Source organism: Ammospiza nelsoni, chromosome 1 (assembly GCF_027579445.1).
Source record: "Ammospiza nelsoni isolate bAmmNel1 chromosome 1, bAmmNel1.pri, whole genome shotgun sequence".
In the NCBI taxonomy this organism is placed as follows: domain Eukaryota; kingdom Metazoa; phylum Chordata; class Aves; order Passeriformes; family Passerellidae; genus Ammospiza; species Ammospiza nelsoni.
The window spans coordinates 84,855,817-84,880,078 of NC_080633.1; the positions used below are offsets into that span (position 1 = coordinate 84,855,817).

Genomic DNA, 24,262 nt, shown 5'->3' on the forward strand with positions numbered 1-24,262 from the left:
CTACTGTCTGTAAGTATGAGCTACAGGGTTACAGGGACAGACTCTTCTTGACTGTGAAGAGCAAGAGACAAGTGCTGAATAGGAAATTCCATTTAGATACAAGTAAACATTTGTCTCCAAAAAGATGGTTCCAGCCCTGGAAAATAGGTGCTTAAAAATCCAGAAACCTCCTCTCTGAAGTATTCAAACTTCCAACTTGCCTAGAGACTGTGTGTTTCAGGGGCCCCTTCCAACACAAATGCTAGTACAACTTTCCCCCCCTGAACTACTGTACTATAGACCTGACTCTTATTCAGTATTTAAACTAATTTTTAACTCTTTTGCCATGTGCCCTGTTTATCTTCTTCTGACAACACCTCTTGAGTGCTTTGCCAACCTGGCAGATTTCATACAGAACAGTGTTTCAGGAAAGATTGAAGGTATGTTGAGCTATAACCCTACAATAGACTGAAAATATGTGAGAATATTCTTCCTGAATATTCTGACATTACTCTGTACTGAACTCTGTCCTCCAATATTTGCAGAATCAGACTACAGCTTTGGATAGTTTTATTACTACTTCCAGTGTCCTGCTCTATGTGCATCATATGTATAAGAGAATTTGTGTAACATGTAAGATGCAAGAGCAACAACTCACCAGTTTACTTTTCAGCATATTGGTCATCCATGTGTTGACAACTTCAAAACAAACCTCACTTAGCTTCAAACATCCCCATTTTTCTACAGTGCATTTCAAATACTACTGAGTTCCAACCTGCTGTGTTAATGTATTTATCTGTATTAATCAGGAAGTCCTCCTCAGTGCCACCAAGTGTAAACAGAGATGCATGATCCCTTTATTTACAGGTTACCCATTGAAAGTATTACCTCTGAGAATCACGAACAGAACACTGATAACTTGGGAGCTTTTCCACTCGTCTTCCATCTAAATGTCTACTCACCACCTCTCTCAGACCTGTTAACTGTTTGTGTGGATGTGCTACAGATCATGCATAAAATGTGTAAGTGGCCCATGCTTTACCTATCCTTTCAGCACATCAGTTAGTGCTCATACCCAAGTACAAACACAGAATAGTGTTTCCCTCCTTTTCAAGGGGAAGTAGGCTAACAGTTTTTCATGAATATGTCTACATCTTTTATAGCAGAGTTCCCAGGGATCAAGTCCTTCAAAAAGAAAACTGTTTATAATATTGTATCACTGCGCACACTCCCTGATGACTCAGCTTTGTACTGAAATCTGTGCTACCCATTTTCAAATTCCCAAATTGTGCATTACAAGATGACAATAAACTGTTAGAGAGACTGTCAGCTTGAGTCAACTTTTATAAATAAAACAATTTCAAGGTTCCAGGTTGCAATAAAATATCTTTAAATAGTACAAACTTTTTTTTCTTAACGTGTCTTCAAGAAAACTTAATGAGAACATTCTGCCCTTCTGCTGATATTTGCAGCAACTTTTTACATAGAGAACAAAGTTAAATTACAACATGTTGCTTTGCCTACATACAATGAACAAATTGAAAGATGTAATTTTTACTTTTAGTTCACTTATAATAATCTTAAGTGATACTAATTATCTACAGTATTTATACTTTCAAATATAATCTAGTGTACTTCATTGTTCTGTGAACTGCTTTCCTGAAATTACAGAATCATTTTTCATTATGAACATGCCCAGGGCAAAGATTCGCAAATTTTTTTGAAACAGAAAAGCTATTTCCCCAGGGTAGCCAAATGGAAATTCTGCAGAAAACAGTTTTAATGATGGCAAAAAAAAAAATGAAGATTTAAAGCAGTATAAACAACATCAGATTTTTCTGGAATGTCCTTCCATGACATCATCACAGATAAAAAGAGTGAGCAGGGAAAATAATTCATTACCTGTACTGGCTCTTACTCTTGCCACAAAATTAAAAAAAAAAAAAAAAAAAGAAGCAAAAAACCACTATATTTTATAAGCTCCAGTAACTTCATAATTTAATGCTTACTCCCTAAGTATCATTGTATTTCATAGCTGTTTAGATTTCAATACCAAAACAGTACAAGAAGTTGAAAAAACCTGGGCTTTCCCCCAAACCTGGAGACTTAGGACAGTTCATCCCCTAAATGTTTCAGATAATGTTGACATTATTTTTCACTATTCTACATACCTAGAAACAAAGCCAAGGCTAACATACAGAAAATTGCATCTTCCAGTGATTAGAAAGAACAGCAGCATACATGAGGTCTGTTCATAGACTGATGCCACTGTAATACAGGGTTTATTACAGAATATTCTTTTCTCATTTCATAGCTTGTTAGGGGAGTTAATAATTCTTTCTCAGTCTCTATCATCTTCCACTTCCCACAGCTGGCTATCAGTGTCACTAACTTCTCCACTCCAAGTCTTCCATACAGCACTGAGGGGGAACAGCCACAGCCTAGGTTAGGCACCAGTGATGTGCAGATTTGCACATTAACACAGGCAGGAATTTAATTGCCACCTAAATCAGAGGTCTATACCTAGACCCAGAGAGAAATTAGCACCTTCACAAACATAGAGAACATTTTGGTTGCTTAGAATGCTTAATGCAGATGATATAAAAAACCTCACAGAAATGAGGGAAGTTTCATATTTGCCATTTCTTTCAGGTTTTTGTCCCTAGACTAAAGACTAATAAATAAAACACTCAGTCTCAGTGTATGGGATACATAATGATAAACACCTTTATGAGACATAGAATATTTACTGTACAGGGACTTTCTACTTGCTCTTTGCTCTGTAGCTTTTACGTTCTTCAAAAAGTCACAATAAAAGACCACTCATAGCACTCTTGGACCGCTTGCTTTGGAGAGGAAAAAATGTTTGTAATCTTACGGCAATTATCTATGTCCCAGTACAAAATGCTGCATGAATATTAACCTCTTGTCAGCTCCCAGACAGCTTACATTTGCCAAAGAAATACCACCTGTCTTTGGGCTCAAATGGCCAGTGAGTTTCATGTCCTGTTCCACTTACCAGGCCTGCTCTCTTCTTTCTCTGATTAAGTCCAAATCTCCCTATAAAAACTCTATCAGTACACATATTATCTGAGAGCTCTGGTAAGTACTGATTTCCTTTCAAACCTTTAACATCACTCTGGCTTTGGGGTAGACACCCACAAGTTGCACTGTCTCCCAAGAGTATATAAATGAATGTTAGTTTCTACAAGAAAAGTAGGGGGAAGAAAGAAGTGCCAGACACAGTTTACACACCCTCCTCAGCCACCAAAATGTACTATGAGGGAAACAGTCAACACAGACTAGCACACGAGACCAGAAAGTAGTTCTGCTGGAATGCAGACTAACTACTGAAAGCATTAATTTTAAAATAAACACAGAATCTGATTTACCAATAGGCACCTACATTTCCACAGATAGATCCACAGTTGAGACGGCCACAATACACAGAGCATCATCATACAATATCACAAAGATCAGCCCAAACAGATTAACACCACTTCAGAAATCTTCAAGAACCTGCTCTTTATTGCTTTTCAGCCCAGTCTTTTATACCCCTCATCTTACATGCCTTACACCTGTGTGCCCTCTGCACACTTTGTGGTTGGTCAGCACACCTCAGCTCTCCATGTCCTGTTACCTTCAGTGCTGCTCACCTGTCCTGCACAGCTGCAGCACATTGGGGATGAGGCTCCAGTGCAGCCCCACTCCCAACTACCACAAACTGTGTGCCTACGCCTATACACCTTTTGAATGTGGCCTTACACTTCCTACAGTTTCCTGACTACTCCTGACCACAACATTGTTTGCTATGGTTTCATCAGAGTCTTGTTTATATTTTTGAAACTTCTCTGTATTATTTCCTAAAGTAATGTCTCTTTCTTTCAAAACAATTTACACAAAAAGAATGAGGATAAAGAAGAGCTCCCGCAGTGAAGAGAATTATCTCAAAATTACCAATACAATTTGCTCTTGATTGTACCCAGTAAGTAACACAGAAAATCCCTGTCTCTTTCCATGGGAAAAAATACACTTTTATATATAAAAAGCTTCCTAAATATGAGCAGATGCTTTGCTGTTCTACACAACTGCACTGTAATTGTGAAGGTGGGATCTCTGAATGCGATGAATCATCCATCTTCTGAGCCTGCTTCCTGGCATGCCTCCAGGCACTCATACTGTCAGGACTGTTTGCCAGCAGCACCTACTTGTACTGCAGCAAGCCCACTCTGGATTATGAGATGTGATACAACCTAAGCACAGTGACACTACATGAAAGGGATAGATCCATACACGTGCTGATCCATGGGGAAAACAGTGACACAATAGCTGCTAAATCCTTCTTGCCCCAGAAGAGAGGATCCCTATCCCTTATACTTGGCTCTCAGGACTCTGGTGCAACAGCTGCTTAAAATGCAGAGAAAAGCATGACAGAGAAGCCCCATAAACTCAGAAGGACAGCACCACCAAGCATCCCATGGGGAACAAAAGGCTTCAAAAAGTGAGAGCTAATCAAAGCCTTACCTTCCTTGCACTGTGCACTTCTGCTCCACCCCACTGGGTAAAACAACTGTGAAGTCCACTAGTCTGTTTATCATGTTCTCCTTCATGCTCACAAGGTTCTGATCAGAAATTACAGATGTCTCTGCAGGTGACTTGGGCTCACTTTGAATTCTACTTGCTGCAGAAGGTTGATTTGGTGGAGGGGGAGCACGAGCTTTCATTCTTTTCCTTGAGAAAGAAAGGCAAGAAGAAAATTAATAATTTCTTCCAAGAAAATCCACACACGTTACAAAGAAATATATGTTCTTTTGGCCATGATCTCAGACTGTTTTAAAAAGTTCCTTTAATGCACGTAATTTTTTTCTTCATCATTAACTTTTTCAGTGGAGTAGCACTTTTATTTTTACCTCCTCTCTAAAAATACGCTAATTTTTTAATGATGCACTCACTCCTACTGTTTGCTTTCCATGCCCCAGGGGATGAATCAGTTCCATAATTAGGATATGATATAATCGTTTTTCTGTCAAGTACGAAGCATACTCCTATGAAGTGAGAAACAGAAATGCTGGGTCCAGTCCAGACCTGACTCAAGAAAGAGTTGTATTTACGTACACGAATGTTTCCTCCAAGTCAGAATGGCAGCAGTGGAAGCAGGGTGAGGTTTCATTCAGCTATATTTGGGTTCCACAGTATTACTCTACTTGAAACATTGTCTCTTCCTCTGCTCTAAGTTAGTAGTATTAAATCTGGTTCATTGTACATCATAGGGAAGCACCACGAAAAGGTCAGCTGTGAATGATATCACTTCTTACCATGCAACACCAACACTACAGCTCTTTGAAAAGCACCCTGAAAGGAACTCATTCTGCAGTAGCAGGCTATGCACCATGTGTGATATACAGAAAAGCTGCATCAGCTCGCACCAAGCAAGCAGCGTACTTTACAGATATAAACGCACCACAGACTTGAAGTTTACTTCTTTGGCAAGCTGCCAGACAAATAAGCAACATATGTGTGCTGTTAAACTTCTGAATAGCTGGCCTCGTACCAAACACATGTCTAAGAGGATTAACTCCGATGATTAATACTCCAGTGACCTCTTCTGACTAGATTTATGCTTAGTTTAAGTCAGATTTTAGTGTAACAGATGGAAAAAGCAGTAAAATATTTACTCAGAAATTATTGTGGAGGCCTACCGCCTGCATTTTCTTAATCTGCCTGTTTTTTTAGGGTGCAGGAAGAGATTATGATTCTTCACACGATTTTCGCCCTGCAAACAACATGAACTGAGGTCCAGAAAGGAAAAGTACAGAAAAAGCACTCTAATTCTTCAAAGCCGGAAAAGCTTAGTGGTCAAATCAACCAAGGGCAAAACTGTGTTAAGGGGAAAAAAAAAACAAACAACTGAACTGAAATACCAAATCAAACTCCTCTTTAATAAGAGATAACCTGTATTCTCACAGATAAAAAGGCTAAACAGAGTTTGGATTATCAGTGTAAGCTCCTGGCAGAAGAAAAAAGTAACAGCTTTATCACATTAACAAAAATACCCAAACCAAACCAGCCAACCAAAAAAAAAAAAAAAAAAAGGGTTCAGAGGTAGTCCAAACTCTCCATATTTTGTAATCAGTATTTGCATTTGACCAGCAATCTCTGTGACATGTCTCAACTTGCAAAAATTCTTTACACTTCCTTGAGAATGCTCATTTCAGTGAGACCTCAACAAGGCAGTGGTAAATCAGCTGTGATGAAGATACTGCCTTTTCTTCCCTGTGTGCATAACAAACAGCATTTTCTACAGATATGCAGGGAGAGGTACTGCCTTATTTACTAGTATAGAGAAATTTCTCTTTCATCAGAAATTTTCTTGAACATTCATTCCATTTTTATCCTATATACACTGAGTGAGGCATGAAGTCATCATCACTAACTTGCAGCTCCTATGCTCCTCTCCTTTGAGGTGATAAGTTCAGAGCATTGACAAGTAATTAACTAGCATGAACCAAACTCTTAATTTATTTGCCTATTGAAGAAAAAAATAAAATTTGGATTAATCTTCTCCTCAAGTCCTTTTATGTTTAGCTACAGTTGTTATTTGTAAGCAGGTGGTGAGAAACATGGGAATTGTACATACATCCAGACTCATGGTAAAACAGCCTTACAATCATGCAGTTTAAGAACTTCACATTGATTTACAAATCACGTAATTCTTGCCCTTCATATTATCAACTACATCAACAAAAGTAGCTATAGAATTTAGCTTGTTTCTTAAAACAAGCTTTTATATTTTTTGTTTCTGCAACTTGTTCTATAATGCAGGAGCTAATTCCAACACATTGCATCTGACAAAGTACCAAAGGGGGTAGAAAGAAAATAAGCAAGCAAGTGTTCTGAGCCTGGCAGAACTAGTCGCAATTATGAGTTACCTCATAAATTCCAGATCTCACAGTGAAAAAAGGTAGAAGAAATAAAGCAATGGTAATGAAATAATCATGAAAATGAAATTAGCTGAAGCTGTAGACACTTGAAATTTCAGAGAAAAAGTGAAGAAGGACTGAGTTTTGAAGCTAGTGAAGGAGCTGGAAGTAAATTGGGACTATGCTACACAAGGCGTCTGTTCCCTGACGATAACATAAATCTGCCTGAGGTTTTCTATGGGAACAGACAAACAAGGTCAGACACCTTAATGAGAGTGTGATTTTTATATTTTTAATATATTTTTAAAAAATTGTAAAGTATTCCTCAGCCAATTCTGCAGTTACAGACCTTGTATGAAACCACTTGAGGCTGGGGATGAGAGGGGCGCAGTGTGTGCAGCAAATCAGGCATCACACCAACAAAAGCATCAGCCATACATTGACCAGCGGCGCTCACTTCAACTCCATACAACATCTAACAATGCGTATTCTTTTTGGCATTATGCAGACAGAGCCTTTTAGATACTACAATCCTCCTTTTCTTTTGCGCAGAAAGGACAGGGCAGGTCTGTTTCCTTCAGGGACATCAGGGAAAGGAAAAGGGAAAACACTCCCACTGCAGTCTCTCTAACCTAGCAACAGTTCAGGTGACCTCATATGAACTTTTCCACAATAGTGATTTACATATTCTCACTGAGGCTGCTTGAAATTCCTGGTTTTCAACATTTTGCAAATGACAGATCTCAAACTATTTCAGTGGAAGCAGATCCCTCTGCAGTTCACATTTATGGAGTGATATGTCACACAGATTTGCATTTTCTAGGCAACTTTCTGAAACGTCTCTGTTGTAGAATGTAGCTACATGAATCAGAGACTGAAATCCACAGATCTAGCTCTACCTTGGATCTGACATGAGCAGCTGCTTTTTCTGACATGCTCCAGCAACTGCAGTCAGAAGCTGCCTAAAAGCCTGTTAATACTATTGAATGTGAGTGAGAAAAAGAATTAATCTTTCTTTGTCAGAGCAACAATGGTTATAGAGGACAATACAAAAGCACTCCATAATAAAAGCCTTATTGTTACCCCACTAAAATAATGCACAAAGAAAGTGAGTGATTTAAAAGCCTGTTTTAAGCAAGGGAAGAAAGGGTACTTTCCATGCTATAACCACAACATACTATAAAAAAGTTGCATACCAATCTTCAGCATGAGCTAAATTCAACCTAAATTTAGTTCAACAGCCATCTTCTCTCCACAAACATCTTTCACTGCACTCACTACTGAGATACCAGTTAAGACTCTGTACCCGCTCCTCATCTGCAGGAGAAGTTACAAGTGGGAACACTTCAGATCTGGTTTAACTCGTGGTTACATGACTTACATCCTTCCATCCAGTCCTTGAGACTGAGACAGTCAACAGACAGAAAACAAGCAGCTGATTCTAATACACAAATGTACAATGGCTTTTACTGAGGCTTGAACTATTTATTCTCACCTAACTGTAAATGGGAAAAAATGCATATAGACATGAAATAGCTAGGCAGAATATATAAATCACCTACCAGCACTGTTCTCAGTAAAAGCACCAGGTTTCTCAAGATGGAAAAGGAAAAGCAAGGAAACTGACCTGTTACGGTTGCAGCTACCACTGACTAATAAGATCAGTGTTTCTGTAGTTCAGCACAAAAGAAACAAAAGAGAAATGAAACGAAGTTTCATCAAATTATGAACTTCAAGACAAGGTAACACAAGCCCTTTGGACCTATAATTTATTAATATATAACTACCAAGCAACAGTATGGAACCTGGACTTTACAATCCCATCCGAGAAAAACGTGATCTCTCTTTTGAGCAGCAGTGGTCCTTCCACGCCCAGGGAAAAGCTATGCAGAGACTGCCTTTCTTCAGACAAGGTCTAACACAGACACACACAAAAAGAAAAAAACTGAAAGTGAAACAGTGAAATGCTACCCATTTCCACCATTCTCAATAAATAATCTTCTCTGCCCTGTGAAACAAAGGCAACTTAACAGGTACAGAACAGACTTCATTCCATGCATGTCAGCAGGACTTTGGCAAGTGCTCCATATTTCACCAGTTTGTAGAATCTGGTCCTTTCTATGCAGTGTTCTCTCTCTGACCATTAATATTAAACAAGCAAGAACAACAAAAAAAGCGCAAAAACACACATACACACACACTGCAAGAAAAAATTAATATTAAAAAAAAAAGGAGAGAAAAGACCCAACCAAGAAACCTTAAAAACCCCACCCAACAAAACCAAGAAAAATCCAATACAAAGCAAAACAAAAACTCAACCATCCCTTATCATAGCAGAACTATGGGAAATTAATTTTTTATGTAATGGCCAACTAGCACAATGTGGTCAAGTCAATTTGCAGTCTGGTCAAAAGGCTCAAACAGGTGCAAAGGTTTTTCTGTGACAGTTACGTACACTCCATCTCATAATTAAGAGAAACAAACAAACATGCGAGTGCTCAGTGATGAGAAAATACAGACACAGCATTTCTTAGATAAAAACCAGGAAACATGGGAATAAACATTCTTGATTTTCAGGTGATTGGACTCCTACAGTCTTTTGAGGGGAAATCTGTGTACATAAGCAAGAAAAAAAAAAGCAGATGAGTATGTTCACTTGCTCCCTTTCCCCGGGCAACCTGCACAGCAAAGTCAGAAGCCCAGCGCTTCTGACACACCTCATACTCCAAACCACCAAGACACAGCAGGGTAGAAGTCACTCATGTTCAGTGATCTAACTTGTGAAGGAGGTATCTTTCAGAAAACACTTCCTTTTCATTCTTTGCTAGTTGCTTATGGCAAAGCAAGGAAAACCCAGATCACTGGCTAGGAAAGGGACAACCACTTTATCAGAATAAACAGCACCTCTAAGTTTCCTTTTTGCAAGTAAAATCCTTTCAGCTTCTGATGCAGAAGCTCAGAAAAATTGTAACAGACACTACAAAATATAAAGGAAATACAAACAGATCAGCAGCAAGATCAATTCACCTCAACAATTCTGAAAATGGAAACTAAAAGTCAAACAAATCTCAGAGAGATTAAGAACAGACACCAGGAGCATGATAATGTCCATAACTACTAAAGAGGCACAAATTCATCCACACGGCCTTACAGCATAAACTAGAACTCCATTCCACTTTGCCATCTATAACACCTAAATTAACCAATTAAATTAAAAACAATACAAAAATAGCAAAGAAGATTCTCAAGTTTACTTTGTCTGTCACAGGCTAAATATACCAATTCATTACAATTATGTGCAACACAGGTAATGTAAACCTTTAAATGTCTCATACAAGTTATAGGTCTAAAATGCATTACTATTGTAGTAACTTGTTTCCAATATTATTTTACAATATTTTGGTAAAATTAATAGTATTACACAAATTTCACACTTTCTAAAGAGCTGAAATCTTCAGCAGACTAAGATGGAATGAACTAGATTACTAGTGGATATGGCTCAGGCAACAATGGGGGTTCTCTACCTAAATTTTTTAATAAGTTGCTGCTTTTTTTTAGCAGTTTTTACTCTGAATTCCATGGCTACTATAGTATATAATTATTTTATGCTTTTCTCTTTTCAAACAGTTATTGGAATTTCATATGACTTGTAAAAGATCATTCCATTTTTAAGGCAGGATCACACTGATAGACACAATGAAAATTATTTCCTTGCAGGCATGATAAAGTCACCCAAAATAGACAAGAAAAAATAATTTGTTTCTGGCAAAGAAATGAAAGTCATTTAATTATATTTTTGATCTTCCATTTGATTCTACTGATGAGAAACCCTACAGCTTTATGTATTTTAAAAATAAAGTTTCTATGCCAGAAGAAAAGAAAAGGAAATAAAGAACAGAAGCTAATAGAATGAGCACATCTGTAGAAGAGGAAGCAGGTATGGAAGTATACAAGCATGGTTGCCCAAGGGTGAAGTTAAAAAAAAAAATAAACAGAAGTCAAGGTGAGATGATACAGTTTAATGGAAGTAGTTCCTATTATCATCTCTTTAATTTTAAATTTTTCACCAACTTAACCAATCAATCATTTAAAAGTGTTGAGCTGCAGTTTCCTGGTCCCGGATGTGCCAGTGAATAACTGTTATAAAATTTGCTACCAGAGGCATCTCCCCATAAATGACCCATTTCATGAGAGGCTGAAACATCCCAACACACAGCAGAGACCTAGCTACTCTGGTCCTTGTGAAACATTGCATAGCTCCAAAGAAGAGAAAACAGGCTTCTGCCCAGCCAGGACTCAGACTCCTGCACTGACAAAAAATAGCTGAACTACTGAGGGCTCACCTTCTGACAGGAAGGTTAAATGATTTGTTAGCCTGTGGCTGGTAACCTCAAATAATTGTGTTTTTATACATCACCCACAATTTTCATTAAGAATCATAGTGTACTATCTTCCAACAAAAGCCTAATTCTTATTGCAGTCACTAAGGCATTCCCTCAAGATCTGGTAGAGAGCAGCTGACGTACCAATTTCAGGACAGAGTCATTATTAGGGCCAGAAGAAGCCAGAAGCACTCTAACCTGACCTCCTGCAGTGCATGGGCAGGCAGTGCTCCCACTGCTACCTCAGAAAGCCCTCTCTCAGCGAGAAAGCAGGGATGGACCTGTACACGGGTGGGCTTTAACTGATCAAGGAATAACACCGGAGCCTACCAATGCTTTTACACTCAGCAACCACAGCCACGCCAGGGAGCCTAATAGATCTACCTGTATCAGTTCCCAAAACAAAGCAGAAGGCAAGCCCTAAAGAAAATCTTTTAAAAAGCAGCCAAATCCCCAGATTTGGGTACGTGCCCGCTGCAGTTAATGAAAACACTGCCTGAATAAGCACTGTATAATAAGTCTGTATCACTAATGGCTGTATCATAGGACTTTTGAGATACCACCCACACATTCAGTGTGTGGCAAAGACCACACTACAAGTTGGTGCCATGCTGTACAACTCCACTGGGTTGCACATCACTAAATAGGAATGAAATGGGAGAGCAGTTAATGTTATTTAATTATTTACCTAATCTGCTAAATCACATGCTGAAGAAAAACAGAAGTCTCTGGTGGTTAAAGGCAAGAAAGCACAGGTAAGTTCTATTTTGGAAAGGTAAAATTCTGCAATCTAAAATACAGTGATATTGCATCTCTCAGTCAGAGATACACAAATAGTTTTAACTTTTTAGCTTGGGAGATGTGATCCAAACAAAATGGCACCAACAACTCATTCTAGAGGATTGGTAAGAAGCTTCACCTTCAAAAAAATGTGGTCTGGAAAAGCAAATCTGGAAAACACCAGTCTAGGTAGGGATGGCGAAGCCTTGCTCTTTTCACAACTGCATTTGTCAGAAGAGAAGCTACAGATGAACCAAAACATGAATACAGGCAACAAACATTTAGGTTTTAGGACTCAAACATGTTTAACCATCACCACCTCAGTTAAAACTCTCTGCCAATTTCATGCTGACCAAAATCTAAACTGACTTTCAGAGAAAACAGTAATGCAGTAGTGCAATGCATTCAGTGTGACCAGTATCCCTACCAGTATTTTTGACGTTTTCCTTCATTATGCACAAACTCACAATGTTTTTCCCCCATTTATCAAGTATTGATCTATTAGTCTCATTCCATTCCAAGGAACAATAAGACTAAAATAAAGAAAACACTTAAGGAAAACATCACATTGCTTGTGCTCAGCTGAAATATCATCCAGTTCCTTCATCTGTGACTAAATCAGGCTGCTTTGCATGGTATGCTTCAGTGGGAAAAGAGAACTCTATTTTTATGTTATTGATACGTAAGCATAATGGCATTGGTTACTTAAAAAACCAAACCAAACTAACAAAATGCCAAAGCCATCCATGCTAACATCCTAAATGCACTTAAGAGAGAAAACCAGATTACTGATGCTTACACTGTAAAATACCCAAGCCCTGTTACCAGGGCACTCTGTTCTGTTCTCTGCTCTCTCAAAACATCACTCAGCTGTTAAAGACACTCTGTTAATGCAGATAGCAGGCTACAACCATGCAGACAAGCCACTTGCACACTAAATTCTCTGCAGAGGGCAAATACTATGGCTGAAGTGTGAAAAATGTAAGTTTAAAATCTCTGGCAAGACAACTAATGAGATTTGTCAGCATTATTCATGATATTGTAGTCAGGTTCATGTTGCTGAACTTGCTCACCTGTGGAAAACACTGTCATGAGACAAAGCAAGAGTATTTCCAAGGAGGCTGGAAGCACTGCTGGCCTTCTGCATGCTGTGGGCAAATGGGCATCCTTCAGATGCACTCACTCTGCTACCTGTCAGCTGTGGTTTTGTGAGGATGCCACAACTCCATGACAAGCTCTCTAGGTCTGGAAAGGTACTTTCTAATAGGTTTTATTAACACACAATAGTCTTTATCATGTTTATTAACAGTGAATCATGTCAGCAATGAGCAGATGATTTGTTTCTAAAGGGGTCAAAAGGCTAAAGGTATGGTTTCTCAAGCCTGAGGCTACCTCAGAAACACTTGTACTGCATGTTATCCCTGAAGTGATAGGTGCTGTTCAGATTTCAGGGTGGTTGTCCTTTTTTAATCTCTTATCAACAATCAACTTCAATAAAAATTTATTGCTTAGCAACACTGATTTATAAACTCTCCTGTAGTGACTTGTACTGTCAACTAACATGTAAATTCGAGGTGCATTTGCGCAGTATTGTTGAGCAAAGGTATCCCAGCTTGCATTCTAATTTTGTACCCACAGACTTTTAACCTCACTACCACTTACTGAGAATCACTCTCTAGAGGCCTGAAGACCATAGATTAGTGCTCCTTGCAGTAAAGTGCTTGCCTTATTCCCACAGAAGATGGAATAGTTTTGAAAGAATCAAGGAAAAACAATATATATGGTTAATGAAATTCTGATGTGATTTACTGTGCTGGCTAATTCCTAAGTTTCATTAAATGCTTGGAAGCCAGTGAGCAGTTCAGTGAAAACCACTAACTAATTACTACAGAATATTATTCATATTAATACCTTTGTCAACTAGAAACAGCCTTAAAAGAGTATCCATCTGAGGTGCAGGTGGGGAAAAATTGTTTAGCATGATTACCTGCTTAATTAGGTACATGTGTGGTGAACACTAATACCTGTTACTGTGAGCTGACAGATCATAATTCCTCATCCAGTGACAATGCTCTAGGAATACACCACTGAAGCTCATTTCATCTATTCACCCTGACTCAAACAGGTCTTATAAAGCCAGGCAGGCAATGGTCATTAAGGGAGAATTTTCAGAATTATGCCTATGCTATTCCACCTGCCTCCACTCAACTGTCTGCAAATGGTGACAAGATCACAGATACTTCAGAAAACCTTGACGTACCAAAGAAAAGTACACAGACAAAAAGTTAAAGGCTCTAACCAGAGTAAAGAGGCATCCTGGCCCAGTTCCAAAGCACCCATCGGACCCAAAAGGTTTCTCAAAACATTAGAAACGTGTACTTCTAGGCAGGAATTAAATTAATAATTAGCAACTACCCTAATGTCTTTACAGGCTGCTAGAAGGTACCTCTGCTTCTGAAACCTGGTAAGATTCTTCGGCTACAAGGATCCGGGCAGGAGAGACACAAAACACAGCAAGCTGGACTACAAAAGCCATTTATTTTCCAGCTGCACTGCATTCTCCTAAAAGGGGAAGCACCTCTGTGCTTCCTCTCAAGTTCACTTGCCCTTGGAGAAGCATTAGTGATCTTATCATTGCTGACCTTACATCAAATTTCCTGGGGCAGAGAAGGGAAAGCTGTATCCAAATCCAGTGCCCACTGTTCCCCATACATTCAAAAGTCCACATCTGCTGACATATTAGAAGATAAACAAGAAAACAACATACTTTGGATTTACTGATCTAGAAGACAAAATGCATGAATCTACCCGCTTTTTTTTTTCATCTACAGTTATTCTGTAAATTCTAACTGTAGAAAACTACATGACACCCAAGAATCCAGCACCTGAACTACAGGGCTGATAAGCTTCTCTTTGGAGCTAGAAAAAAAATCCCCTAAAAGATGTAACAATGCATTTTTTTGTGAGATGTAGTTTACATTCACTAGCAGAGAAAAAGAATCAGAGGTGCCAGGACATTCCTTACCCTCCCTAATCATCTTAATTAGCATTTATAATTCAATCTTAATACATACTCTTTCACACAGCAAGGAATCACATACAGCAGTATATTAAATTAAGGTTAATGAGGCAAAAATGTAGGGTCAATGAGATAAAGAAATATCCAACTTTGACACAACAGTCTAAACTATTGTCAGACCTTGTACTTCTCAGATGCCACATGTGCTTTTATGAGGAAATCTCACAGCTTCAGCTGACTTTCTGTGTATTTTTCTGGTGCGATTTTCCTAACTAAATTTCTTATTAGAACCACAAGTATTTTGCTTTCATTTTCTATGATATTCTCTCCTTCCAAAAGGACGCAGGAATCAAGTACTTCTTGATTTAAACTAAAATTCAAGTATTTTGGTTTATTAAAAGCAAATAATAAAATTAATTAAGAAACTCCACTCAACTCTAGTATGAAGGTAGGAGACTTACATTAATATAGAAACCAAAAAGAGTACTGTAGAATTTAGCACATAAATACACTTACAACACCAAATAGGAGGACTCTGAAGAGGGACCCTAATTTATCAAGTAAGAAAAGAAGGGCTTTAATGATTTTTATATGCCAGCAAACCTCATTTTTAGCTTGTTTCCATTTGAAATTCTGTTTAATGTATCCTGTAGGCATACACGTTACTTAAGGGATTTTAAATCTCTCAAAACCAAAAATGATATAGGCCTCATGCAGTGCAAACTAGAGCACATTATGAAGAAAATCTTGATAAATCAGGCATGCCAACACACCCAGACAGTATTAAATGAGAGAGGAAGGAGCCAAATACCCTCTCTCTTTATCACACACATTCAAAGCAGGGATGATTATTGTGGGCATTTTACTGATGTACGGCACTGGCTCAGGACACAGGAAGCAGGCAGGAGTCAGGACCATTATGGACTTTACAGAGTAAAGCCAAGACTTTCCTGTCAGCAGCCTGGAATCCAGAGGAATGGTGTTACATGTTATCCATGAGAAAATATCACCAAGAAACTGAAGGCATCTGCTGCTGGGGAGCTTTAAATGCTGCTCAAGAGATAACTGAAAGCAAACATGCTTGAGGCCGCCCTGTAACTACTGATGGGGCATCACAGCAGTGATTGCAAGATTTTGTAGACATGTCTGAGCCAGCTGCACACTCAGCAGAGCCTACAACACCCACACAGGAAGAAACAGGTATATTAGATTACCTTATAACATGAACTGCCACAGTTACGCTAGAAGTGGCAAGAGGCACAAATACTTCAAATGCAAGCAACAAAAAATGGTGATTTAGAGCTGGACTTTAACCAAGAGACTTCTATCTCCTTGTCAAAAACAAAGAAACAGCAGCATTAACGACATCCAATTTCCTCCAGGTTCCATGTCTTGTCTGAACTGCTTTTCATATCAAAAAGGGTGACAAGTCTCAAAAGCTCTTTTCAGTGCTGGAGCACTTAATGACTGTCTTCAGCTCTGGACCTTATCCTGCAGCTGTCACCCCACTGGTTACAAGGTGGTTACAAGGCTTCCTCTCACTACCAGCCACCAACTTTCCAGACACTTATGAAAAGCTAGTACATTAGCTTTTCTTTCTCTCTTGTCAATTAAACCAAACTAACCAGTGAAAAACCAATTATTTCTTAAAAAATACAGGCAAAGAGCATAATGAAATAAACTTCATCTTATATTTAGCATTGCATGGCCACACAAGCTGTTGGCAGACTCTGCTGAAATAAGGGTGTCTGTCCCATCTGAAAGCCCTTACCTGGCAACAATGAATGAAAGCACAAGTTGGAAAGTGTTTGACTACAGAGTTTCCTCCTCACAACTGATGAAAACCAGAACAAAGATATCCTGGACTCAGTTAAGTCAGTAGGACTTTTGCCACTGATGTTGCAGAAAGCCAAGTTTTCATTCTGGCAGAAGCTCAGCAGAGCTCAGTTTCACCTCTGTGCTGACAGCCCCACTTGCTGGCTCCCCCAGTGAAAATGCAAATTCCACCAGGTACCAGGAGAACGTGGAGCATCAGCAGCATGGCACTTAGAGAAGCCTGGGGAAGTGGAGAGCAACTGCATGGTATTGCCATGGGCATCCAACCAGCTGCCTTTAGCTATGCAAAAGCACAGCTCTCTTAGATACTCTTACTATATCCTACAGAAAACAAGAACACATTTTTTAACTAAGGCATTAAAAAATAAAAAGGGGAGAGAGGAAAAAAAAAGCAATTTAAAAAGCAAGCAAGGCTATCTTCATGTGTTACCACCCTGACTTTTTACCATTTCCGATTCTAAAATGAGTCAGAGAGGTCAAGGAAATCTGAGGGCACCAGATAAAGTCAGACCTGCCTCACCACAATTTCTCTGGTCACCTCCTCTGAAATAGGAAGGCCAGTGGCATAGTGATAATTGGTGAAATTACCAGCATAGAGAGAGCACTCCCTGAGCCAGCGCCTAACAGTTGCTCACTTGACACATGTTGGCACTCTGCTTCCCAAGGAGAGATGAGAACCCTCAACTGCTAGCAAGCAGACCTAGCATCCCCTCTTGCTTATTTGACTTCCCAGTCTGGAAAATCCTGAATGCAGCTTGCAGAGCAATGTTCCTCCAAATAAATCTCTTCTGAACCCAACAAAAACTGCAATGCAACAAGCAAAGCAACAAGGCAGGAGAAACCCAGAATTACATCTACCAAAACAAAAGTGAAGAGGCTTTTCCCCCTTGTGTTCTAATTCTAGCCCTGAAGAAACAACAGTGGTGCAATCCAAGTTATTCCTGCAAGCTCAACTGACCCCTGTACTTCACGATAAATGCTGCTGAGTTAGCATGGGCTGCTCACAACAGTGTGGGAAGGAAGGGTGCACTCTCCTGCCTGGAACACAAAAGCATTTCCACAGCCACAGCTGCTGCACATCATAATTGACAAAAGCACAGGCCTGCTTCATACCTTCACGGGACACACAGCATGCAAAGGCTGTTCTTCCCTTACCCGAATGAATATCATGCATATATATCTGATGTAGAAAGAATGCTATCAGGCTATATGCCATCATTTCTGCTTCTGAGTCAGTAATGTATGAAAAGTAGGACTAAACAATATACAAATTATATTCACTGTTTAGATTCAGCTGCTTCTGCACAGCATTGCTTTATCTTCTATCAACTTCCTCTACAACAATATGAATAAAGAAATTATTATGGACATCTACTAACACAGGCACAAGCAGATCCTGTTGATCATTCCTTGTTGCTCTACAAAAGGATGCCACCAAATGCTGATTTGAAAGCAAGTACATTTCCAACTCAGATTGCAGTTGCCCCAGGCCTCCTAGCAAGCTAAATTCAATCTCACAGAATCTGGAAACAGACGAGCCAGCAGAAGATGAATGTGTTTTGGAAACTGCTTGATCAAACGTTTTTTTTTTACCCACCCTGAGTAGGGGGTGACAAAATTATATGACAGAAATATTACCATGCAATAATGGAAGACATGAGTAACCAATTGTGAATCATCACTACTCATGTTCAGAGTCAGAGAAACAGACATGGATGCATTCATGCACCCAGACATGTAAGCATTTGTGCATCATTGTCTTAAGCTGCATCAGGGGAAGTTCAGGCTACACATTAGAAAAAAATTCTTCACAGGAAGAGAAGCCCATTCCAATGACTGGGAACTAGAATGTGCTGCCCAGGGAGGTGGTGGAGTCACCATCCCTGGAGATGTTCAAAAAAAGACTGGATGTGGCACTCAGTGCCATGGTTTAGTTGATAAGGCGGTGTCAGGCCTTAGGTTGGACTTGATGATCTCTAAGGTCTTTTCCAGCCTAGCTCATTCTGTGATTCTGATGGTATCATTTGTTGGCTACAATGTAAATATCACATCCTCACAAGAGGATGCACTAGATTTGACAGAGCAGTTGATCTGTCATGTCCAGAAGCACAGTAACAGAGTACACTGAAGGTTTTGCCTGGCATGCAAGAGTCAAAAATCATGTTCACTGATATAAAAAAATCACATATCCTTTGTGCTTATTATGAAGCAGCAAATGAATGCCCAGAAGCAGATGCCTCCTGACATATGCTTGACATCAGCAGCAAAAAGTCCACCTGGAGTGAATCAAACACTTCCATGTAGGCAAGCTATGCATACAGGCATTAGCCAAAGTACTACTTGCACGCAGCCCCATTTCCCTGTTAATATCTAAAGACTTATTAATGCATCAACCTTATTCAAAGTATCCTGACCATGCTGGTGTTAAAAGCAAGCTATGCTTTATCACATGTCCTTGACCACAGGATTAGGTCCAGAAAGACAGGGTAGGAAGAGTGAAAATTTCATTTCAGTACTGCTTTTCTCTCAAAGCAAATAATGACTTAAAAGTTTAATCTTTGACTGAATGAATACCTGGCATGTTGATAATCTTGGCAAATGACAGCTAAATTGAACATTTATGAATGGTGTCACATAACAAGTTTAACTGCTTATTTTTAAACTTGGAAGACTCTGGACAATTGAAAATATCTGGGTTGGGCTTATGAATTCCACACACCCTTTTTTTTGTGCACTCAGTCTGCATAGCTGGTAGAAGTAGGTGTCATGAAATGATGAAAAGAAATCTGAAGATTCAGAAGAAATTTGAAACAGAAACAAAAAAAAAAAAAAAGCCAAAGGAAAAAAGGAAAAACTTCCTATACTAGTGATATTAATGAGAAAATAGAATGTAGGATAATATTGCTTTTCATTTCTGCTGCAGAGTAGTATGGAACAGCCTTAGGACAGAGAAAAAACCCTTTACATATGATATTAATATTGAAGAATTAGTGGTAGCATGAATAGAAAAAACACATAATAAAAATTAAATAGCCTAACCCTAGCCTCACTCAGCAGTTTCTCCCTTGAATCAGCAAACTTAAGCCCACAAATAATTGCTGTCAAGTAGACATACAATGTGGTTTGTTGCATTTCATTACATGTATATACAAAAGCAAATTTCTGTCAATCCCTAAACGTCTTCGTTGTTGAAAGAAGAAACAAGTGATATTAAAAGAAGTTTTATTCTGACTTCATTGATGTTAACAAGCAACTTTTACAAGTAATTATTTCTATCACTTTGCAGTCTCTTCTTCAGGTAGTCTGAAGAAAAGCCACAGACATACAGAGCCCAAATACAGCTATGTACACCTCCAAGTATTTTCCTAGACAGTCCCTTGATATAAACTGGGGAAGGAGGGAGGGAGATGAGGCAAGAGAAAGACTATTTAAAGGACAGGTATGCAGGTTTGCAGCACATCTAACAAAAAAGGTGGACATTCCTCCCAGTGCTCAACTGGCAGCTGCCAGCTGGGTTCCTCCTGATCCTGTACAGGGGCTCAGTCGTGCCCTGCTGTGGAGCCAACTGGAAAGGCTGTGTCACTCCTCACTGGGGCTGCCCCACCACCCTGCCAGTGATGCACAGTACAGTTAAAAATCAACAACACCAGCAGAAGTGGAGATGCTGAGAAGAAATGTAACTTCACATTTGACTTCTGCACTTCAGGAACACTGCCTGGGAATCCACAGCTGAGGTACAAGGAAGGTTCCATTCATTCCTCTCCTGCAGGCAGATCTCTCTACAACCCAGACAGATCCCTCCACCTCTTCAAGCTCATCCAGTCTGTCCTTCTCTGGAAACATGCATACTACAGCAAAGTGCTCAGCACCATGGAAGAGGAGAAGTGTCTTGATAACATGCCCAGTGATCTGAGCTGTCCGAGGCCCAAAAGTGACTTAAGCATCAGGCTGAGTGCAAGAAGCCTTGTGTGAGAAAAGACAGCCTCTACAGAAGAGCACCAACTGACAGGGTACGGAAGCCAACACTGGCAGATCTCACTAAACTCCAGGTTCATGCCAGACCCAGAAAGGCTACGCAGTAAAAACGAAGCAAAACTCTCAGGCCAATACACCTCTCCCAACCCTGAGCCACTCAGGTCACCTTCATCCCATGTCAAACACAGGATGTGCCTTGTGAAACTACCCAAGAAAATTTTGAAGGCCAATGAGGAACTTCACCTGCAGCACAGAGATGGCAGAATTCCTTGTTGTAAGGACAGCAACACGGGATCACGTGCTGCCTCAGGTTTTGGCAAGAGGGCTTCAGTCTTACCTTTGTCCTGCAGCTTTGGCTGGCAGCACACCAGAAGAAACTTCAATCACACTTTGAAAGTCTACCATTTAAACAAGCTAGACCTCTTCTTTAATTAAAATGAACTCACAAAAATTCCATGAAATACAAAGATAAAATAAACCACAAAAGCACCCAGTAAAATCAAATATTTAAAGAAATAAACAGCAGTTTCTTAAATCCAGCTCTGGAAATGCTCCTTCAATGTCAAGTGCAGAAGCAAAGCTACCGCAGCTTCCTCTTACAGTATCACCACACAGGGATGCAGCAACACATATGGATGGTGGCAGACAAGCTCTGTATTGTCTGAAACACAAAACCCCATCCCTGCATTTTTACTTCAGGTTTTCAATTGCCTTGTTACTCAATACATGCCAGTAAGGCCAAGGATTGCAATCATTAAAATACTAACTTTTCACACAGATTACATTAGCAGCAACAGTCTTAAAAACAAAGAGACAAATTAGCCAAATTCTAATAGTCCTAGTAAATGTAGGATTTTCAAAAACATAACACTTTTGAAAAAAGGCAAAAAAAGCAACTCATGTCATAGAGATACTTGTCACTGTTAGTAAGGGATCTGAACTATTGCAGACTTTTTTCTCCTCACAGCTTGACACCCTTTTTTGAGAACTTCAGTGGTGTGAACACAACTCTGAGTTCAAGAGCTTCCTGGTCATTTGCTGTGGCCACCTGTTGGTAAAATGGGCGTGTAAAGTAAATTATAAAAATAAATTATAATAATTATAATAATGAATTATAATTAATGATAATAAATGGGTGTGTAAAATAAGAAATATGGATCTATTTAAATTATTCACATGTAGAAACATAGAATGGTTTAGAGTTGGAAGGGACCTTAAAGATAGTCTTCACATCTTCTGCCATGACTACAGAAAAAAGAAAGAGGAAATGGCCTTTAAATGAGATAGGAGAGATTAAAATTAAAGATTCATTGTTAGGGTGGTCAGGCATTGGAATAGGTTGCCCAGGGAGGTGGTGGAGTCCCTGTTGCTGCAGGTGTTCAAGAGGTGTCTGGATCTGGGTAATGCGGTTCAGGGGTTACAGTGATAGGACTGGGTGGACAGCTGGATTGACTGAGCTTGAAGGTCTCTTCCAAACCTGATGATTCTATGATTCTTCCAACACTCCTGAAACGGCAAGGACACCTTCCACTAAACCAGGTTGGTCAGAGTTCCATCCAACCGTGCCTTGAACATTGTCTGGGATGGGGCATTCAGGCAACCCGTTCCAGTGCCTCACCACCCTCACAGCACAGATTTTTCCTTATATCCAATCTAAACCTACTCTTTTTCAGTTTGAATCAATTCCTCCTTGCACTATGACTACGTGACCTGGTAAAAAGTCCCTCTCCAGATCTGCTGTAAACCCTCTTTAGTACTGAAGGCGCTATAAGGTCTCCCCGGAGCCATCTCTTCCCTAGGCTAAACAACCCCAACTCGTCTCTGCCCGCTCTTCACAGGGGAGGAGCTCCATCCCTCTTTAATGCTCAGCTTACACCATCGCTTCTGTTTTCGAATCTTTAAAACCTGGTATGTTTCTCTTGGGAGGGGAAAAAAAGCAGAGCGGGAGGGAAAAAAAAAAAAAAAAAGTCCTTTTCACATCGATACCAAACGTTTGTTTGCCGATGCCGGTATTTTTAAGGATCGAACAAGGTCGGGTGTTTGCCCAGCGAGGGAGCAGAGCGGGGCAGAGAGGCCCAGGCGCCGCCCGGGGGAGCTCTGCTGCCCGCGGCTGCCGGAGCCTCCTTCCTCCTCCTCCTCCTCCTCCTCCTCCTCCCTTCCCTCAACCTGAGCCCAGCCCGGCCGCAGTGCCCGCGCCCCGCGCTGTTCCGGCGGGTCAGAGGGGACGCTCCGACTACCTTCTAAATAGTGCTTTCAAACGCTATTTTTAGCTCTTGCCTTCTTATTGTTCACGGTGGAAAACAAATACAGGAGCCAAAAGAGAAATCCCCTTTCCGCTGGCAAAACTGCACTAATTACGCCATCATTAGAGAATGAACTTAATCGAATCACAAAAGGCGTCTGGGCTAACCCTGGGCCTGGGGGAACAACTGTCTGGCTGACTTTGTAACAATCCTTAGAGAAATAAAACTGATAAATGTTTAATTCCCTTGGTGTGTGAATCAGCACTGTCCATTACATTAAAGGGATAACCCTTCCTTAACCAATGAAATAACCTGCTTCCAAGATGTCTTTAGCATACATATCCTATTACCAAAGTTTATTTCTGAGCAATGTCTGTTTGGCAAACTATCAGTGAAACTGAGAATTTTATACTTTTCTATTTAAAAAACACACAAAATTTATGAAAGAAAACTATGGACAAGGCATGGAGATTTAAAACTCTTTTCACTTACCATTACACCAATAGAGCTAAAATTGTCCATCATTTAAAAATGTATGCAAATATTTACTTATAGTGTTTTATTTTAACTTAGAAAATGGAAAGGAGTAGATGATTTCTCATGACCATTTCCTGATTTTACAATAAATCCAAGAAACAACAGCAGTAATGTTACTCCTATAAAATCTGGCCTGTGACAGAACAGTAGCACATTGATTGCATCTTCAGGATGGAAGGCATCAGGAGAAACAGAACGAATGTGAAAGCCATATTTGTACAAACTGAGAAAAAAAAAAGAGAAAAAATTAACTTGCAGAAACAAAGAAAAAAAAAATTAAAGAAAGAAATAAACAAAAGGAGAAGGATGTGGCCTGCCGGATTGATTCTATGTTGGCAACTGCTGGCAAGAAGGTATGCTGAAAAATTGGAGTACTACAAAGCTAAAACACTGATAAAAGGATGAAAAAGCCTAAATCCAGTAGGGAAACAAGAAAGAGGATACACGCCCCTTCTTCTGAAAAAGGTCATTTTTTTACAGTATTCATTTCTCCTGAACCACTCTTATCACACTTCTATTAATCACCTGTGTCATAATAAGGAGAAACATTTTACATTTTCAGCAAAATTCATGACTGTTAATTACATGTAA

The 24,262-nt window shown here is 39.6% G+C and overlaps 1 protein-coding gene across 5 annotated transcripts in view; it reads right to left on the reverse strand.

Annotated features, from left to right (window-relative positions):
* COBL (cordon-bleu WH2 repeat protein) overlaps window positions 1-24,262 on the reverse strand; it is a 156,314-nt gene that overhangs the window by 109,719 nt on the left and 22,333 nt on the right. For all 5 annotated transcript variants that reach the window (XM_059469673.1, XM_059469667.1, XM_059469690.1 and 2 more), the window contains exon 2: window positions 4,504-4,710. In XM_059469673.1, the coding sequence (XP_059325656.1) occupies window positions 4,504-4,710 (207 nt within the window). The remainder of the gene's footprint in view (window positions 1-4,503; window positions 4,711-24,262) is intronic.